The following is a 16269-nucleotide window of genomic DNA, read 5'->3' on the forward strand; positions in this document are numbered from 1 at the left end:
GCCTAGTGTGTTCCTGGTGCCCAGTGTGTTACTGGTGCCCCGTGTGTTACTGGTGCCCAGTGTGTTCCTGGTGCCCTGTGTGTTACTGGTGCCCAGTGTGTTCCTGGTGCCCTGTGTGTTACTGGTGCCCAGTGTGATCCTGGTGTCCAGTGTGTTGCTGGTGCCCAGTGTGTTATGAGTGTTACTGGTGCCCAGTGTATTACTGGTGCCCAGTGTGATCCTGGTGCCCAGTGTGTTGCTGGTGCCCAGAGTGTTACTGGTGCCCAGTGTGTTACGGGTGCCCAGAGTGTTACTGGTACCCAGTGTATTACTGGTGCCCAGTGTGATCCTGGTGCCCAGTGTGTTCCTGGTGCCCAGTGTGTTGCTGGTGCCCAGAGTGTTACCGGTGCCCAGTGTGTTACTGGTGCCAAGAGTGTTACTGGTGCCCAGAGTGTTACTGGTGTCCAGTGTGTTGCTGGTGCCCAGAGTGTTACTGGTGTCCAGTGTGTTACTGGTGCCCAGTGTATTAATGGTGCCCAGTGTATTCCTGGTGCCCAGAGTGTTCCTGGTGCCCAGAGTGTTGCTGGTGCCCAGTGTGTTACTGGTGCCCAGTGTGTTCCTGGTGCCCAGAGTGTTCCTGGTGCCCAGTGTGTTCCTGGTGCCCAGAGTGTTCCTGGTGCCCAGAGTGTTGCTGGTGCCCAGTGTGTTCCTGGTGCCCAGAGTGTTCCTGGTGCCCAGTGTGTTCCCGGTGCCCAGAGTGTTGCTGGTGCCCAGTGTGTTACTGGTGCCCAGTGTGTTCCTGGTGCCCAGAGTGTTCCTGGTGCCCAGTGTGTTCCTGGTGCCTAGTGTGTTCCTGGTGCCCAGTGTGTTACTGGTGCCCCGTGTGTTACTGGTGCCCAGTGTGTTCCTGGTGCCCTGTGTGTTACTGGTGCCCAGTGTGATCCTGGTGTCCAGTGTGTTGCTGGTGCCCAGTGTGTTGCTGGTGCCCAGTGTGTTAAGAGTGTTACTGGTGCCCAGTGTATTACTGGTGCCCAGTGTGATCCTGGTGCCCAGTGTGTTGCTGGTGCCCAGAGTGTTTATGGTGCCCAGTGTGTTACTGGTGCCCAGAGTGTTACTGGTGCCCAGTGTATTACTGGTGTCCAGTGTGATCCTGGTGCCCAGTGTGTTCCTGGTGCCCAGTGTGTTGCTGGTGCCCAGAGTGTTACTGGTGCCCAGTGTGTTACTGGTGCCCAGAGTGTTACTGGTGCCCAGAGTGTTACTGGTGTCCAGTGTGTTGCTGGTGCCCAGAGTGTTACTGGTGTCCAGTGTGTTACTGCTGCCCAGTGTATTAATGGTGCCCAGTGTATTCCTGGTGCCCAGAGTGTTCCTGGTGCCCTGTGTGTTACTGGTGCCCCGTGTGTTCCTGGTTTCCCAGAGTGTTCCTGGTGCCCTGTGTGTTACTGGTGCCCAGTGTGATCCTGGTGCCCAGTGTGTTCCTGGTGCCCAGAGTGTTCCTGGTGCCCAGAGTGTTGCTGGTGCCCAGTGTGTTACTGGTGCCCAGAGTGTTCCTGGTGCCCAGAGTGTTCCTGGTGCCCTGTGTGTTACTGGTGCCCCGTGTGTTCCTGGTTTCCCAGAGTGTTCCTGGTGCCCTGTGTGTTACTGGTGCCCAGTGTGTTACTGGTGCCCAGTGTGTTCCTGGTGCCCAGAGTGTTCCTGGTGCCCAGTGTGTTCCTGGTGCCCAGAGTGTTCCTGGTGCCCAGAGTGTTGCTGGTGCCCAGTGTGTTCCTGGTGCCCAGAGTGTTCCTGGTGCCCAGTGTGTTCCTGGTGCCCAGAGTGTTGCTGGTGCCCAGTGTGTTACTGGTGCCCAGTGTGTTCCTGGTGCCCAGAGTGTTCCTGGTGCCCAGTGTGTTCCTGGTGCCCAGAGTGTTGCTGGTGCCCAGTGTGTTACTGGTGCCCAGTGTGTTCCTGGTGCCCAGAGTGTTCCTGGTGCCCTGTGTGTTCCTGGTGCCCTGTGTGTTCCTGGTGCCCAGAGTCTTCCTGGTGCCCAGTGTGTTCCTGGTGCCCAGAGTGTTCCTGGTGCCCAGTGTGTTCCTGGTGCCCAGAGTGTTGCTGGTGCCCAGTGTGTTACTGGTGCCCAGTGTGTTCCTGGTGCCCAGAGTGTTCCTGGTGCCCAGTGTGTTCCTGGTGCCCAGAGTGTTGCTGGTGCCCAGTGTGTTACTGGTGCCCAGTGTGTTCCTGGTGCCCAGAGTGTTCCTGGTGCCCTGTGTGTTCCTGGTGCCCTGTGTGTTCCTGGTGCCCAGAGTCTTCCTGGTGCCCGGTGTGTTCCTGGTGCCCAGATTTTAGCGGCTCCATCTTGTGCCAATCTGAATCTCTGTTCAAATGACAACATGTGCCAAATGACCATTATCCGTCTTTAAATACTTTCTGATTCGAAACCTTCCCAATGCCCTTTTCAAAAATTGTATCGAGCAGTGTTCTCACCTTCCCACGACAGAATGCCCACTCTCTACTCAACACTGTCCTGGGGCAGTGGGTCCAGTGGGTGAGGCTGTGTGTGATGCCAGTCTGCGGCACATTGTGTGTGTCAGGACTTAGAAACATAGAATGATACAATACAGAAGGAGGCCATTCAGCCCATCGTGCCTGTGTCGACTCTGAAAGAGCTGTCCAATTAGTCCCACTCTCCTGCTCTTTCCCCGTAGCCCTGCAAAATTATCCCTTTTAAGTATTTCTCCAATTCCCTTTTGAAAGTTATTATTGAATCTGCTTCCACCGCCCTTTCAGGCAGCGCGTTCCAGATCATCACAACTCGCTGCGTAAAAAAAATTCTCCTCATCTCCCCCCGGGTTCTTCTGCCAATTATCTTAAATCTGTGTCCTCTGGTTACCGACCCTCCTGCCACTGGAGACAGTTTCTCCCTATCTCCTCTATCAAAACCCCTCATGATTTTGAACACCTCGATTAAATCTCCCCTTAACCTTCTCTGCTCTAAGGAGAACAATCCCAGCTTCTCCAGTCTCTCCACATAACTGAAGTCCCTCATCCCTGGTCCCATTCTAGTAAATCTCCTCTGCACCCTCTCCAAGGCCTTGACATCCTTCCTAAAGTGTGGTGCCCAGAATTGAACACAATACTCCAGCTGAGGCCTAACCAGTGATTTATAAAGGTTTAGCATAACTTCCTTGCTTTTGCACTCAAAGCCTCTATTAATAAAGCCCAGAGCCCCGTATGCTTTTTTAACCGCCTTCTCAACTTGTCCTGCCACCTTCAAATACTACCGACACACACAATGGCGGGCCGGAGGAGATGACGGACGGTGTAAGAGGGTGGCTCAGGGCGGAGGGAGACGTCTTACTTGTACACGACGTTGTCAGGGTAGTTGGTGTAACCCACGGCGTTGGCACCTCGCAGGAGCATCTGAAAGGGGATGTTGGGGATGAGGTTGCGCATCTCCTGCAGACGTTTCCAGGGGCATTCGTAGAGGAAGCGCATCGCCACGTCAAAGGTGGCACCTGTGGGCAAGAGGGCACGGAGGTTAACCAACATTGGCAGACGTGTCGCTCGGCATTCTCAAAAAGAACGAGCATTCATCAGACCCATCCAAACACGACACCACGAAACCTTAACACTAGCACTGATCCCCTGCCGACTCATAACCCCTTGGTCCTTGTTTCCGAATGGGAAAGTCCCATTTTTCCCATTACTTGGCTCCTGATTTCCTATTTAACCTGGATTAGCAATGAAAGTTAGCCTTTCCCAGTTTGTCCCCAGGCAATCTTCTCATGGTTTAAATTGCAATGGTGCTCAGAATTATTTTTTCCCATCTCGCTTAGTATCTAATATTCCTCCATTAGGTCCTGTTTCATTTGTGTTCCGTTCAAGGCTGGACTCTCCAAGTTAGGTATAGCACAGCCAGATACAGAGTAAATCTCCCTCGACACTGTCCCAACAAACACTCCCAGGGCAGGTACAGCACGGGTTAGATACAGAGTAAAGCTCCTTCTATACTGTCCCATCAAACACTCCCAGGGCAGGTACAGGGTTATATACAGAGTAAAGCTCCCTCTACACTGTCCCATCAAACACTCCCAGGGTCAGGTACAGCACGGGTTAGATACAAAGTAAAACTCCCTCTACAATGTCCCATCAAACACTCCCAGAACAGGTACAGCACTGGTTAGATACAGAGTAAAGCTCCCTCCACACTGTCCCATCAAACACTCCCAGGGCAGGTACAGGGTTAGATACAGAGTAAAGCTCCCTCTACAATGTCCCATCAAACACTCCCAGGACAGGTACAGCACTGGTTAGATACAGAGTAAAGCTCCCTCCACACTGTCCCATCAAACACTCCCAGGGCAGGGACAGCACGGGTTAGATACAGAGTAAAGCTCCCTCTACACTGTCCCATCAAATAATACCAGGGCAGGTACAGGGTTAGATACAGAGTAAAGCTCCCTCTACACTGTCCCATCAGACACTCCCAGGGCAGGTACAGGGTTAGATACAGAGTAAAGCTCCCTCTACACTGTCCCAGCAAACAATCCCAGGGCAGGCACAGGGTTAGATACAGAGTAAAGCTCCCTCTACACTGTCCCATCAAACACTCCCAGGGCAGGCACAGGGTTAAATACAGAGTAAAGCTCCCTCTACACTGTCCCATCAAACACTCCCAGGGCAGGTACAGGGTTAGATACAGAGTAAAGCTCCCTCTACACTGTCCCATCAAACACTCCCAGGGCAGGTACAGCACGGGTTAGGTACAGAGTAAAGCTCCCTCTACACTGTCCCATCAAACACTCCCAGGGCAGGTACAGGGTTAGATACAGAGTAAAGCTCCCTCTGCACTGTCCCATCAAACACTCCCAGGGCAGGTTCAGCACCCAGACACAGAACATACATTGTCTCTCTATACACAAGGTAGCCTCTCTCCTGTCCCCCACACACCCTCCATTTTTTTTCTCTCTTTTTGCCAAATACAATCAAAGCGCCTGGAGCAGGTTTGTAAACCCTCAACAATCGCGCCTCCCTCGCCCCCACATCAGGTCATCGCCCATTTGCGAACGAGAATCAGGCCAGCCCCTTGCCGTTTTCAACGGGGGCGGGGGGGGCGGGGGGGGTCACACTCCAGGATCTGCTCGGAAGATTCCTCTCAGCGATGCTGCTCAACCTACAACTGCGGTAGAAATGGCCGCTGTTCTGCAATTCTGTGCATGAGGTGCTTTGTCAAGAGTGAGCCGGGGCATCAGTGGGAGCTTCTTGGCTTCATTGGAAATAAAAATCGGCGAGGGGGGCAGATGTGATCGGGACGCGCTGCCTGAAAGGGCCGTGGAAGCAGTAAACTTACGAACGGTGAATCGCAGGGGTAAAAGAAAATGGCTTCGGGGGGGGGGGGGGGAAAGAGCAGGGGGGAGTGGGACCAATTGGACGGCTCTTTCGAAGAGCCGGCACAGGCACGATGGGCCGAATGGCCTCCATTTGCGCTGTCGATGTAAAACGGGCTGCCAACTCGCTATCACCTGTTTTGTGCCATCGCACAAAGTTACCATTTACCCCAGGGAGCGCTGGGATGTGGACTGGTCCTCAGGGAGTTCCCAACTACAGAGTGGGGCCAGGCACATTCCAAGGAGGGCCCAGAACATATCTTTCTGCCTCCCAGCCTGTCATCCAATTTCTGCTGGGTGAGGGGATTAAGGGTTCGGCAACCAAGGCGGGTAGATGGAGTTGAGATACAGATCGGCCGCGATCTCACTGAATGGCGGAGCAGGCTCGAGGGGCTGAATGGCCTCCTCCTGTCCCTGCGTTCCAACAGCTCCCTCCACATCCCCCTCCCCCACTCCCATCCCGGCCCCCCAGTATCGTTCCTACTTCAAATGGATCACCTTCGTCAAATAACGCCATCGAGGACACTCGGACGACTCAACAAAATAAGAAATCCAGGTTCCTCGGGCGTAAAGACTCAGGGTTTCATTTTGTGTTAAAGGGACAGGAAGGCCCAGTGCGAGTACTACAGAGCGGTTTCTTGGCATCGAACTTCGCTGGACACCTGAGCGGGGAAGCGAACCCAAAGTGAGGGTCTCGGGTGCCAGTAAAGGAACTTGGCATTTTGACTGAAACAGTAAGAAAAACCATCAATGATCCGATAAAAAGTTGGAAGAAATCTTAACGTAGGAACATAGGAACAGGAGTAGGCCATTCAGCCCCTCGTGCCTGCTCCTCCATTTGATAAGATCATGGCTGATCTGTGATCTAACTCCATATACCTGCCTTTGGCCCATATCCCTTAATACCTTTGGTTGCCAAAAAGCTATCTATCTCACATTTAAATTTAGCAATTGAGCTAGTATCAATTGCCGTTTGCGGAAGAGAGTTCCAAACTTCTACCACCCTTTGTGTGTAGAAATGTTTTCTAATCTCACTCCTGAAAGGTCTGGCTCTAATTTTTAGACTGTGCCCCCTACTCCTAGAATCCCCAACCAGCGGAAATAGTTTCTCTCTATCCACCCTATCTGTTCCCCCTAATATCTTATAAACTTCGATCAGATCACCCCTTAACCTTCGAAACTCTAGAGAATACAACCCCAATTTGTGTAATCTCTCCTCGTAACTTAACCCTTGAATCATTCTAGTAAACCTACACTGCACTCCCTCCAAGGCCAGTATGTCCTTCCGAAGGTGCGGTGCCCAGAACTGCTCGCAGTACTCCAGGTGCGGTCTAACCAGGGTTTTGTATAGCTGTTTGTGGGATCTTGCTGTGTGCAAATTGGCTGCCATATATCCTACATCACAACAGTGACGACACTTCGTTGGCTGTAAACGTAAGAAATAGGAGCAGGAGTAGGCCATGCGGCCCCTCGAGCCTGTTCCGCCATTCAACAAGGTCATGGCTGACCTTTGACCTTGAGGCCATTTTCCTGCACCTTCCCCATATCCCTTGACGCCTTTAATATCTAGAAATCTATCGATCTCTGTTTTGAATGTACTCAGTGACTGAGCCCCCACAGCCCTCTGGGCTCGAGACTTCTAAAGATTCACCAAAGAAATGGGAGCCTGTATTTTCCTTTCGAACGTGCGAATCCAGCTGCTCCACAACTTGTTTCATTCCCAGTCATTCTTCCTGTTGTCAACAGATTTTAAACCTCAGTTAAATATAAAAAAAAAGGACACCTGTCTCCCTGGAAACCAGTGCATGGTGAATATATCACAGTCAGCCCTGATTCTGCGTCTGCCCTTTTAAGTGACCCTTTTTAATGGTACAGCCCGATCTCTATTTTATCCTTTCGAATTGCTCTTTCAGGGTATCTGCCGTTAATTGATGGCTGGATTCCACCTCTCTATTGACCTGGTACGCAGGGATCGCCATATCATGTGTGCAGCGACTTCAGAGAACGAATGTAATCAGGAGAGGTCAGAGTTGTTCAGAGGGGGACAGTGGCATTTTATTCAGGTGCGATTAAATGCAAGGATATGATTTTGCTTTTGAAAGCGGCTAAGATGCCAGAATAAACAAGGCCCCAACGGTACTATCCCTGAATTGTGCTGATAGCCTCCCTCGAACAGTACCGGTTTGCGTCACTCTCCTTCTCCACCAGTCCCATTGCGTTTACCGATAAACTCATCGGTTCTGGCAGCTGAAATGTGAGGTTTCTTACACCAAGACCTACTGGCCAGCACCTGAAGTGACTCCATCCCCGCACTGTTTCATAAGAAGATTGCAATCTTACAGAAACAAACGCCCACTCTACGAAAAGGTTACCGTGCAGAGATTTTCAGCACACTGAAGCTGGGAAATACCGAGGGAAAGCTGCAGTCAATCGCTTTATAGTCTCAACTCTAGCGTTGGCGCAGTGTTTACTGGAACTAGGAATAGAGTGTAGGCTGAGATATGAGATAATGAGAGAGGGACAGAGAGAGAATGAGACAGAGATAGAGCGAGAGAGGGAGAGAGTGGCAGAGAGAGAATGAGAGTAAGAGAGAGACAGAGTCAGAGAGAGAGAGGCGGAGACAGAGAGAGAGACAGAGAGAGACAGAGAGTCAGAGAGAGACAGAGTCAGAGAGAGAGAGGCGGAGACAGAGAGAGAGACAGAGAGAGAGACAGAGAGTCAGAGAGAGACAGAGTCAGAGAGAGAGAGGCGGAGACAGAGAGAGAGACAGAGAGAGAGACGGAGAGTCAGAGAGAGAGAGGCGGAGACAGAGAGAGAGACAGAGAGAGAGAGACAGAGAGAGAGACGGAGAGTCAGAGAGAGACAGAGTCAGAGAGAGAGAGGCGGAGACAGAGAGAGAGACAGAGAGAGAGAGACGGAGAGTCAGAGAGAGACAGAGTCAGAGAGAGAGAGGCGGAGACAGAGAGAGAGACAGAGAGAGAGACGGAGAGTCAGAGAGAGACAGAGTCAGAGAGAGAGAAAGAGAGACGGAGACAGAGAGAGAGAGAGAGACAGAGAGAGAATGAGACGGAGATAGAGAGAGGGAGAGAGTGGCAGAGAGAGAATGAGAGTCAGAGAGAGACAGAGTCAGAGAGAGAGAGGCGGAGACAGAGAGAGAGACAGAGAGAGAGACGGAGAGTCAGAGAGAGACAGAGTCAGAGAGAGAGAAAGAGAGACGGAGACAGAGAGAGAGAGAGACAGAGAGAGAATGAGACGGAGATAGAGAGAGGGAGAGAGTGGCAGAGAGAGAATGAGAGTCAGAGAGAGACAGAGTCAGAGAGAGAGAGGCGGAGACAGAGAGAGAGACAGAGAGAGACAGAGAGTCAGAGAGAGACAGAGTCAGAGAGAGAGAGAGAGAGACGGAGACAGAGAGAGAGAGAGACAGAGAGAGAGAGAATGAGACGGAGATAGAGAGAGGGAGAGAGGGGCAGAGAGAGACGGAGAGTCAGAGAGAGACAGTCAGAGAGTTAGAGAGAGAGAGAGACGGAGACAGAGAGAGAGAGACAGACGGAGAGTCAGAGAGAGACAGAGTCAGAGAGAGAGAGCGAGAGAGACGGAGAGAGAGAGATGGAGTCAGAGAGAGAGAGAGACAGAGAGAGAGAGAGACGGAGAGTCAGAGAGAGAGACAGAGTCAGAGAGGCAGAGAGAGAGAGACGGAGAGTCAGAGAGAGACAGAGAGAGACAGACAGACAGACAGGCAGAGAAACAGAGAGAGTCAGAGACACAGAGAGAGAGAGGAAGAGAAACAGAGAGAAAGAGAGACATAAAGGGAGAGTGAGACAGAGAGAGAGACAAAGAGAGACAGGGACAGAGGGGGAGAGAGAGAAACAGAGAGAGAGAGTGAGAGAGCGAGAGAGAGGGAGAGACAGAGATGGAAGGAGATAGGGGGAGACAGAGAGAAGCAGAAAAGGAGAAAGAGAGTGAGACAAAGAGAAATAGAGTCAGAGAGAAACAGAAAGAGAGAAAGACAGAGAGGAGAGAGAATGGGAGAGAGAGACAAACAGACAGAGAGGGAGAGAGAGAGAAACAGAGATATTCAGGGAGAGAAAGTGAGAGACAGAAAGTGAAAGACAGACAGAGAGAAGGCAAAGACAGAGACACAGAGAGGGAGACAGAAACAGAGGGAGAGAGAACGAGAAACAGAGTGAGATAGAGCGACAGAGAGAGAGATAGAGACAGAGAGAGAAACAGAGAAAGAGAGAGGGACAGTTTGGGAGGGGGAGAGAGAGAAACAGAGAAAGAAAGAGGGAGAGAGAGAGAGATAGAGAGAAACAGAGAGCGGGACAGATAGAGAGAGGGAAAGAGAGACAGAGACAGATGCTGCTTAAAACCAACCTCTTTGGTCACCTATCCTAATATCTCCTTCCGAGGCTCGGTGTCAAATTTAGTTTGGTAATCGCTCCTGTGAAGCGCCTTGGGACGTTTTACGACGTTAAAGGCGCTATATAAATGCAGGTTGCTGTTGAGTGTGCGCTGGGGTGACCGTCACGACCTTCCAGCACATCGGTGTTCCTTGGGACTGCTCTGTCTGCAGGTGGCTATTCTGAACGCACCCCCTGATTACAAGAGGAGGTTTCAAGCAGGTATTGATGAAAAAATGTAAGGAATCTTACAACACCAGGTTATAGTCCAACAGTTTTATTTGAAAATCACAAGCTTTCGGAGATTATCTCCTTCGTCAGGTGAGTGTGGGATTCCATGGAAGGTACTGCATATATAGTCAGAGAACAATGCCTGGTGATTACAGATAATCTTTCCAACTGCCCGTTGTCAAGGCAATCAAAGGAGTCGAATAGTGTTCAGACAGAGAGACATTACAGACAGGACTACTGAATATACAAACGGTCAGAGCCCAAAGACAGAGAGAGAGAGAGAGAAACATCCGAAAGGAGGGAAAGAGAGAGAATGATCAGTTACGTGTAGCGTCACCAGCGTAAAAAGAGTTATCTGTTTTTAATACAACTGATCATTCTCTCTCTTTCTCTTCCTTTCGGATGTTTCTCTCTCTCTCTGTCTTTGGGCTCTGACCTTTTGTATATTCAGTAGTCCTGTCTGTAATGTCTCTCTGTCTGAACACTATTCGACTCCTTTGATTGCCTTGACAACGGGCAGTTGGAAAGATTATCTGTAATCACCAGGCATTGTTCTCTGACTATATATGCGGTACCTTCCATGGAATCCCACACTCACCTGACGAAGGAGAAAGCCTCCGAAAGCTTGTGATTTTCAAATAAAACTGTTGGACTATAACCTGGTGTTGTAAGATTCCTTACATTTGTCCACCCCAGTCCATCACCGGCATCTCCACATTGATGAACAAAGAAAGAGATTTGACTTCAATGCATTGGAAGCAGAGCCCAAGTTCTCCAGAGCACCTGAAGACACTCAACTCCGCCTGGCCTGGGACTGTGCGATGCTTTCAAGGGACGGAGAGAAGCTATTTCCCCAGCAATGGTGATCTGTCACCTTGATGCACACACTCTGAAAGGTTTCTTTCAAACGCTGTTTTTAAAGTCCTTTGTCATCCAGACGACAAACACATCGTGACCTTGGTGACTTCTTTTCATTCAAAAAACAAACTGGGCCCAATATTCGTCTTGGACACCAGCCTCTGACGAGCAGGAGAGCTCTGAATTGTAGACATACAACGACAGCAACAAATTGCATTTATATAGCGCCTTTAATGCAGTAAAACGTCCCAAGGCGCTTCACAGGAGCGATTATCAGGCAAAAATTGACACCAAACCATATAAGGAGATATTAGGAGAGTTAAGAGTTGGTTTTAAGGAGCGTCTTAAAGGAGGAGAGAGAGGCGGAGAGGTTCAGGGAGGGAATTCCAGAGCTTAGGGCCCAGGCGGCTGAAGGCACGGCCGCCAATGGTGGAGCGATGCAAATCGGGGATGGGCAAGAGGCCAGAATTGGAGGAACGCAGAGATCTCGGAGGGTTGTAGGGGCTGGAGGAGGTTACAGTGATAGGGAGGGGGGCGAGGGCCACGGAGAGATTTCAACACGAGGGGAAGAATTTTAAAATCGTCATCAGATGCGCAGCACAAATTCCTGCAAAGCAGCTTTTGAGGAAGAACAAGCAGGCGAAGTACCGAAGGAACTCAGAGCTGCTTCTCTCGAAATAAAAAAAAAGTCCCATATGATAGTCTTCCACCTCACAATCGCCCTCCCGATACCCACACTGACCCTCCGTTATCAGCCCATGCTTCACCCCTTCAAGGGCGTTGGCCCATTAATTCACCCATTCCAAGGTCGGGCTCTGCCTCTCACTCCCCACGATCTCCCTAATGCCCCATTCCATCAATTCGTCCTGCAGTTACCCTTCTCCGAACCTCAGGCACTGTTCCTGCCTCCACTAAATCCCACCAAAGTGCCCGATTTCGTTGGCCATTTCGTGTTCCACCCAAGCGGGCAGGATATCAGGGCCGGGCACCATGCCGGGTACTGATCATTGAGCGGCAAACAGCCAATGCCCAACACGCCATTTCCCCAGGCAGGGCAAGCAAGCTTCGGATACAGTAATATACCTGCACCTTGATCTGCACGGGATAGATTCCAGAGTAAAGCTCCCTCTACACCGTCCCATCAAACACTCCCAGGGCAGGTACAGGGTTAGATACAGAGTAAAGCTCCCTCTACACTGTCCCATCAAACACTCCCAGGGCAGGTACAGGGTTAGATACAGAGTAAAGCTCCCTCTACACTGTCCCATCAAACACTCCCAGGGCAGGTACAGGGTTAGATACAGAGTAAAGCTCCCTCTACACCGTCCCATCAAACACTCCCAGGGCAGGTACAGGGTTAGATAAAGAGTAAAGCTCCCTCTACACTGTCCCATCAAACACTCCCAGGGCAGGTACAACACGGGTTAGATACAGAGTAAAGCTCCCTCTACACTGTCCCATCAAACACTCCCAGGGCAGGTACAGGGTTAGATACAGAGTAAAGCTCCCTCTACACTGTCCCATCAAACACTCCCAGGGCAGGTACAGGGTTAGATACAGAGTAAAGCTTCCTCTACACTGTCCCATCAAACACTCCTAGGGCAGGTACAGCACGGGTTAGATACAGAGTAAAGCTCCCTCTACACTGTCCCATCAAACATTCCCAGGGCAGGTACAGGGTTAGATACAGAGTAAAGCTTCCTCGACACTGTCCCATCAAACACTCCCAGGGCAGGCACAGCACGGGTTAGATACAGAGTAAAGCTCCCTCCACACTGTCCCATCAAACACTCCCAGGGCAGGCACAGCACGGGTTAGATACAGAGTAAAGCTCCCTCCACACTGTCCCATCAAACACTCCCAGGGCAGGTACAGGGTTAGATACAGAGTGAAGCTCCCTCTACACTGTCCCATCAAACACTCCCAGGGCAGGTACAGGGTTAGATACAGAGTAAAGCTCCCTCTACACTGTCCCATCAAACACTCCCAGGGCAGGTACAGGGTTAGATACAGAGTAAAGCTCCCTCTACACTGTCCCATCAAACACTCCCAGGGCAGGTACAGGGTTAGATACAGAGTAAAGCTCCCTCTACACTGTCCCATCAAACACTCCCAGGGCAGGTACAGGGTTAGATACAGAGTAAAGCCTGATGTGGCTGTAATCCTGCCTCAGTTCAGAAAACACCTTCACATATTGTAGAAAAAGATGAGAATAAAGGGTGAGTGAAATGCTATTTCTTATATTTATCAGGGTCCTGGCTCTTGGTTAGATTGCTTCTCGAGTATGGAGAGGGGAACAGATTGCAGTATTACCTATTGGAGGAATCCTCCAGACATATGTCAACAGCATGATATTGCTTCTACTCTCTGGTACTTGAAAGTTCCTTTGAACCTTGTGCTCATAACCATCTCGCTGTTAAAGGTGTCCCGTCACGATGGGTGTGCGATGAGGAGGAGGCCAATTCTGGTCTTCAACTGCTCCCCTGTTTGAGTTTACGCCCTCGCGGCTTCTGCCGGGTCCCCCCGCTTCTTCCGGAAGGTTCCAGGGGGGCGGAGCCACTGCCCGCCCGTCACAAGGCAAATGGAGATGGCGCTGGCTGGAAGCAGGAGCCTCGCTGCTCCAGGAATCTCCTCAGTCAGGGCCCAGGAGTAGGACTGGAGGGAGGGTGATGGGGATGGCTGAATGGGCCTACGGATGGATGGAGATGGTGCCCATCCGATGGGGGGGGGCAGGGGTGGGGGGGGGTGTGGCGGGGGGAGGGAGGAGTGTCCAGGGCGGAGAAGGTCGCTTTTGAAAATGATTTGACATAATTCTCCGGTTGTTATCATAATGGTGCAGCACAGGAGGAGGCCATTTGGCCCATCGTGCCTGTGCTGGCTCTTTGAAAGAGCTCTCCAATTAGTCCCACTCCCCCCTGCTCTTTCCCCGTATCCGTGCAAATTTTTCCCCTTCAAGTATTCACCCAATTCCTTTTTGAAAGTTATTATTGCATCTGTTTCCACCGCCCTTTCAGGCAGCGCATTCCAGATCGTAACAACTCGCTGCGTAAAATACCAGATCGTAACAACTCGCTGCGTAAAATACCAGATCGTAACAACTCGCTGCGTAAAATACCAGATCGTAACAACTCGCTGCGTAAAATACCAGATCGTAACAACTCGCTGCGTAAAATACCAGATCGTAACAACTCGCTGCGTAAAATACCAGATCGTAACAACTCGCTGCGTAAAATACCAGATCGTAACAACTCGCTGCCTAAAATACCAGATCGTAACAACTCGCTGCCTAAAATACCAGATCGTAACAACTCGCTGCCTAAAATACCAGATCGTAACAACTCGCTGCCTAAAATACCAGATCGTAACAACTCACTGCCTAAAATACCAGATCGTAACAACTCACTGCCTAAAATACCAGATCGTAACAACTCGCTGCGTAAAATACCAAATCGTAACAACTCACTGCCTAAAATACCAGATCGTAACAACTCGCTGCGTAAAATACCAAATCGTAACAACTCACTGCCTAAAATACCAGATCGTAACAACTCGCTGCGTAAAATACCAGATCGTAACAACTCACTGCCTAAAATACCAGATCGTAACAACTCACTGCCTAAAATACCAGATCGTAACAACTCGCTGCGTAAAATACCAAATCGTAACAACTCGCTGCCTAAAATACCAGATCGTAACAACTCGCTGCGTAAAATACCAAATCGTAACAACTCACTGCCTAAAATACCAGATCGTAACAACTCGCTGCCAAAAATACCAGATCGTAACAACTCACTGCCTAAAATACCAGATCGTAACAACTCGCTGCCTAAAATACCAGATCGTAACAACTCGCTGCCTAAAATACCAGATCGTAACAACTCGCTGCGTAAAATACCAAATCGTAACAACTCACTGCCTAAAATACCAGATCGTAACAACTCGCTGCGTAAAATACCAGATCGTAACAACTCACTGCCTAAAATACCAGATCGTAACAACTCACTGCCTAAAATACCAGATCGTAACAACTCGCTGCGTAAAATACCAAATCGTAACAACTCGCTGCCTAAAATACCAGATCGTAACAACTCGCTGCGTAAAATACCAAATCGTAACAACTCACTGCCTAAAATACCAGATCGTAACAACTCGCTGCCAAAAATACCAGATCGTAACAACTCGCTGCGTAAAATACCAAATCGTAACAACTCACTGCCTAAAATACCAGATCGTAACAACTCGCTGCCAAAAATACCAGATCGTAACAACTCACTGCCTAAAATACCAGATCGTAACAACTCGCTGCCTAAAATACCAGATCGTAACAACTCGCTGCCTAAAATACCAGATCGTAACAACTCGCTGTGTAAAATACCAGATCGTAACAACTCGCTACCTAAAATACCAAATCGTAACAACTCGCTGCCTAAAAAACCAGATCGTAACAACTCGCTGCCTAAAAAACCAGATCGTAACAACTTGCTGTGTAAAAAAACAGATCGTAACAACTCACTGTGTAAAAAACCAGATCGTAACAACTTGCTGTGTAAAAAACCAGATCGTAACAACTCGCTGCCTAAAATACCAGATCGTAACAACTTGGGCTTTCCTCCCATCACTAGGTCCTGGGTTCAAATCCCACCCAGAGAGTTGGGGGGAAGACCGGCTCTCACTGCTGGTTGAAGTGCCCCAAGGTGCGACGAGCTTGGAGAGGTCAAAGTCCTGTCTATGCATGGACCTCGAGGGACATAACCAAATCTGTACTCCTGGATCCTGAAGGGTCTCCACCTTAAATATAAACACGGCTCCCTGGGGTTTGCAATCTATCACCTGTTACTGATAGTAAACCCAGCTGCCCGGGCCCTAAGCTCTGGAATTCCCTCCCTAAACCTCTCCGCCTCTCTCTCCTCCTTTAAGACACTCCTTAAAACCTACCTCTTTGACCAAGCTTTTGGTCACCTGTCCTAATATCTCCTTATGTGGCTCGGTGTCAAATTTTGTTTGATAATCGCTCCTGTGAAGCACCTTGAGACGTTTCATTACGTTAAAGGCTGTTGTTGTTGTCACTCCTAACATTTCTATGAAGTGAACAACTTTGAACTTAGCACTAAATTGGTCAAGGGAATCCATGAGATGATGCTTCCAATTTCAGCAACAGGATCTTCTGAGGATGCGGAGAAGGTTCATGTTTCAGGGGCAGTAGGGGGTGCATTACAACAACAACTTGCATTTATATAGCGCCTTTAATGTAGTAAAACGTCCCGAGGCGCTTCACAAGAGCGTAAATCAGACAGAATTTGACACCGAACCACATAAGGAGATATTAGGACAGTTGACCAAAAGATTGGTCAAAGAGGTGGGTTTTAAGGAGCATCTTAAAGGAGGAGAGAGAGGCGGAGAGGTTTAGGGAGGGAATTCCAGAGCTCAGGGCCCAGGCG

At 50.0% G+C, this 16269-nt stretch overlaps 1 protein-coding gene across 3 annotated transcripts in view; it reads right to left on the reverse strand.

Moving 5' to 3' along the window:
- Positions 1 to 16269, reverse strand: part of LOC137306496 (pyruvate carboxylase, mitochondrial-like) — a 1155436-nt gene that overhangs the window by 146436 nt on the left and 992731 nt on the right. For all 3 annotated transcript variants that reach the window (XM_067975757.1, XM_067975758.1, XM_067975759.1), the window contains one exon: positions 3314 to 3470. In XM_067975757.1, the coding sequence (XP_067831858.1) occupies positions 3314 to 3470 (157 nt within the window). The remainder of the gene's footprint in view (positions 1 to 3313; positions 3471 to 16269) is intronic.

Source organism: Heptranchias perlo, chromosome 43, assembly GCF_035084215.1.
Source record: "Heptranchias perlo isolate sHepPer1 chromosome 43, sHepPer1.hap1, whole genome shotgun sequence".
Taxonomy (NCBI): Eukaryota; Metazoa; Chordata; class Chondrichthyes; order Hexanchiformes; family Hexanchidae; genus Heptranchias; species Heptranchias perlo.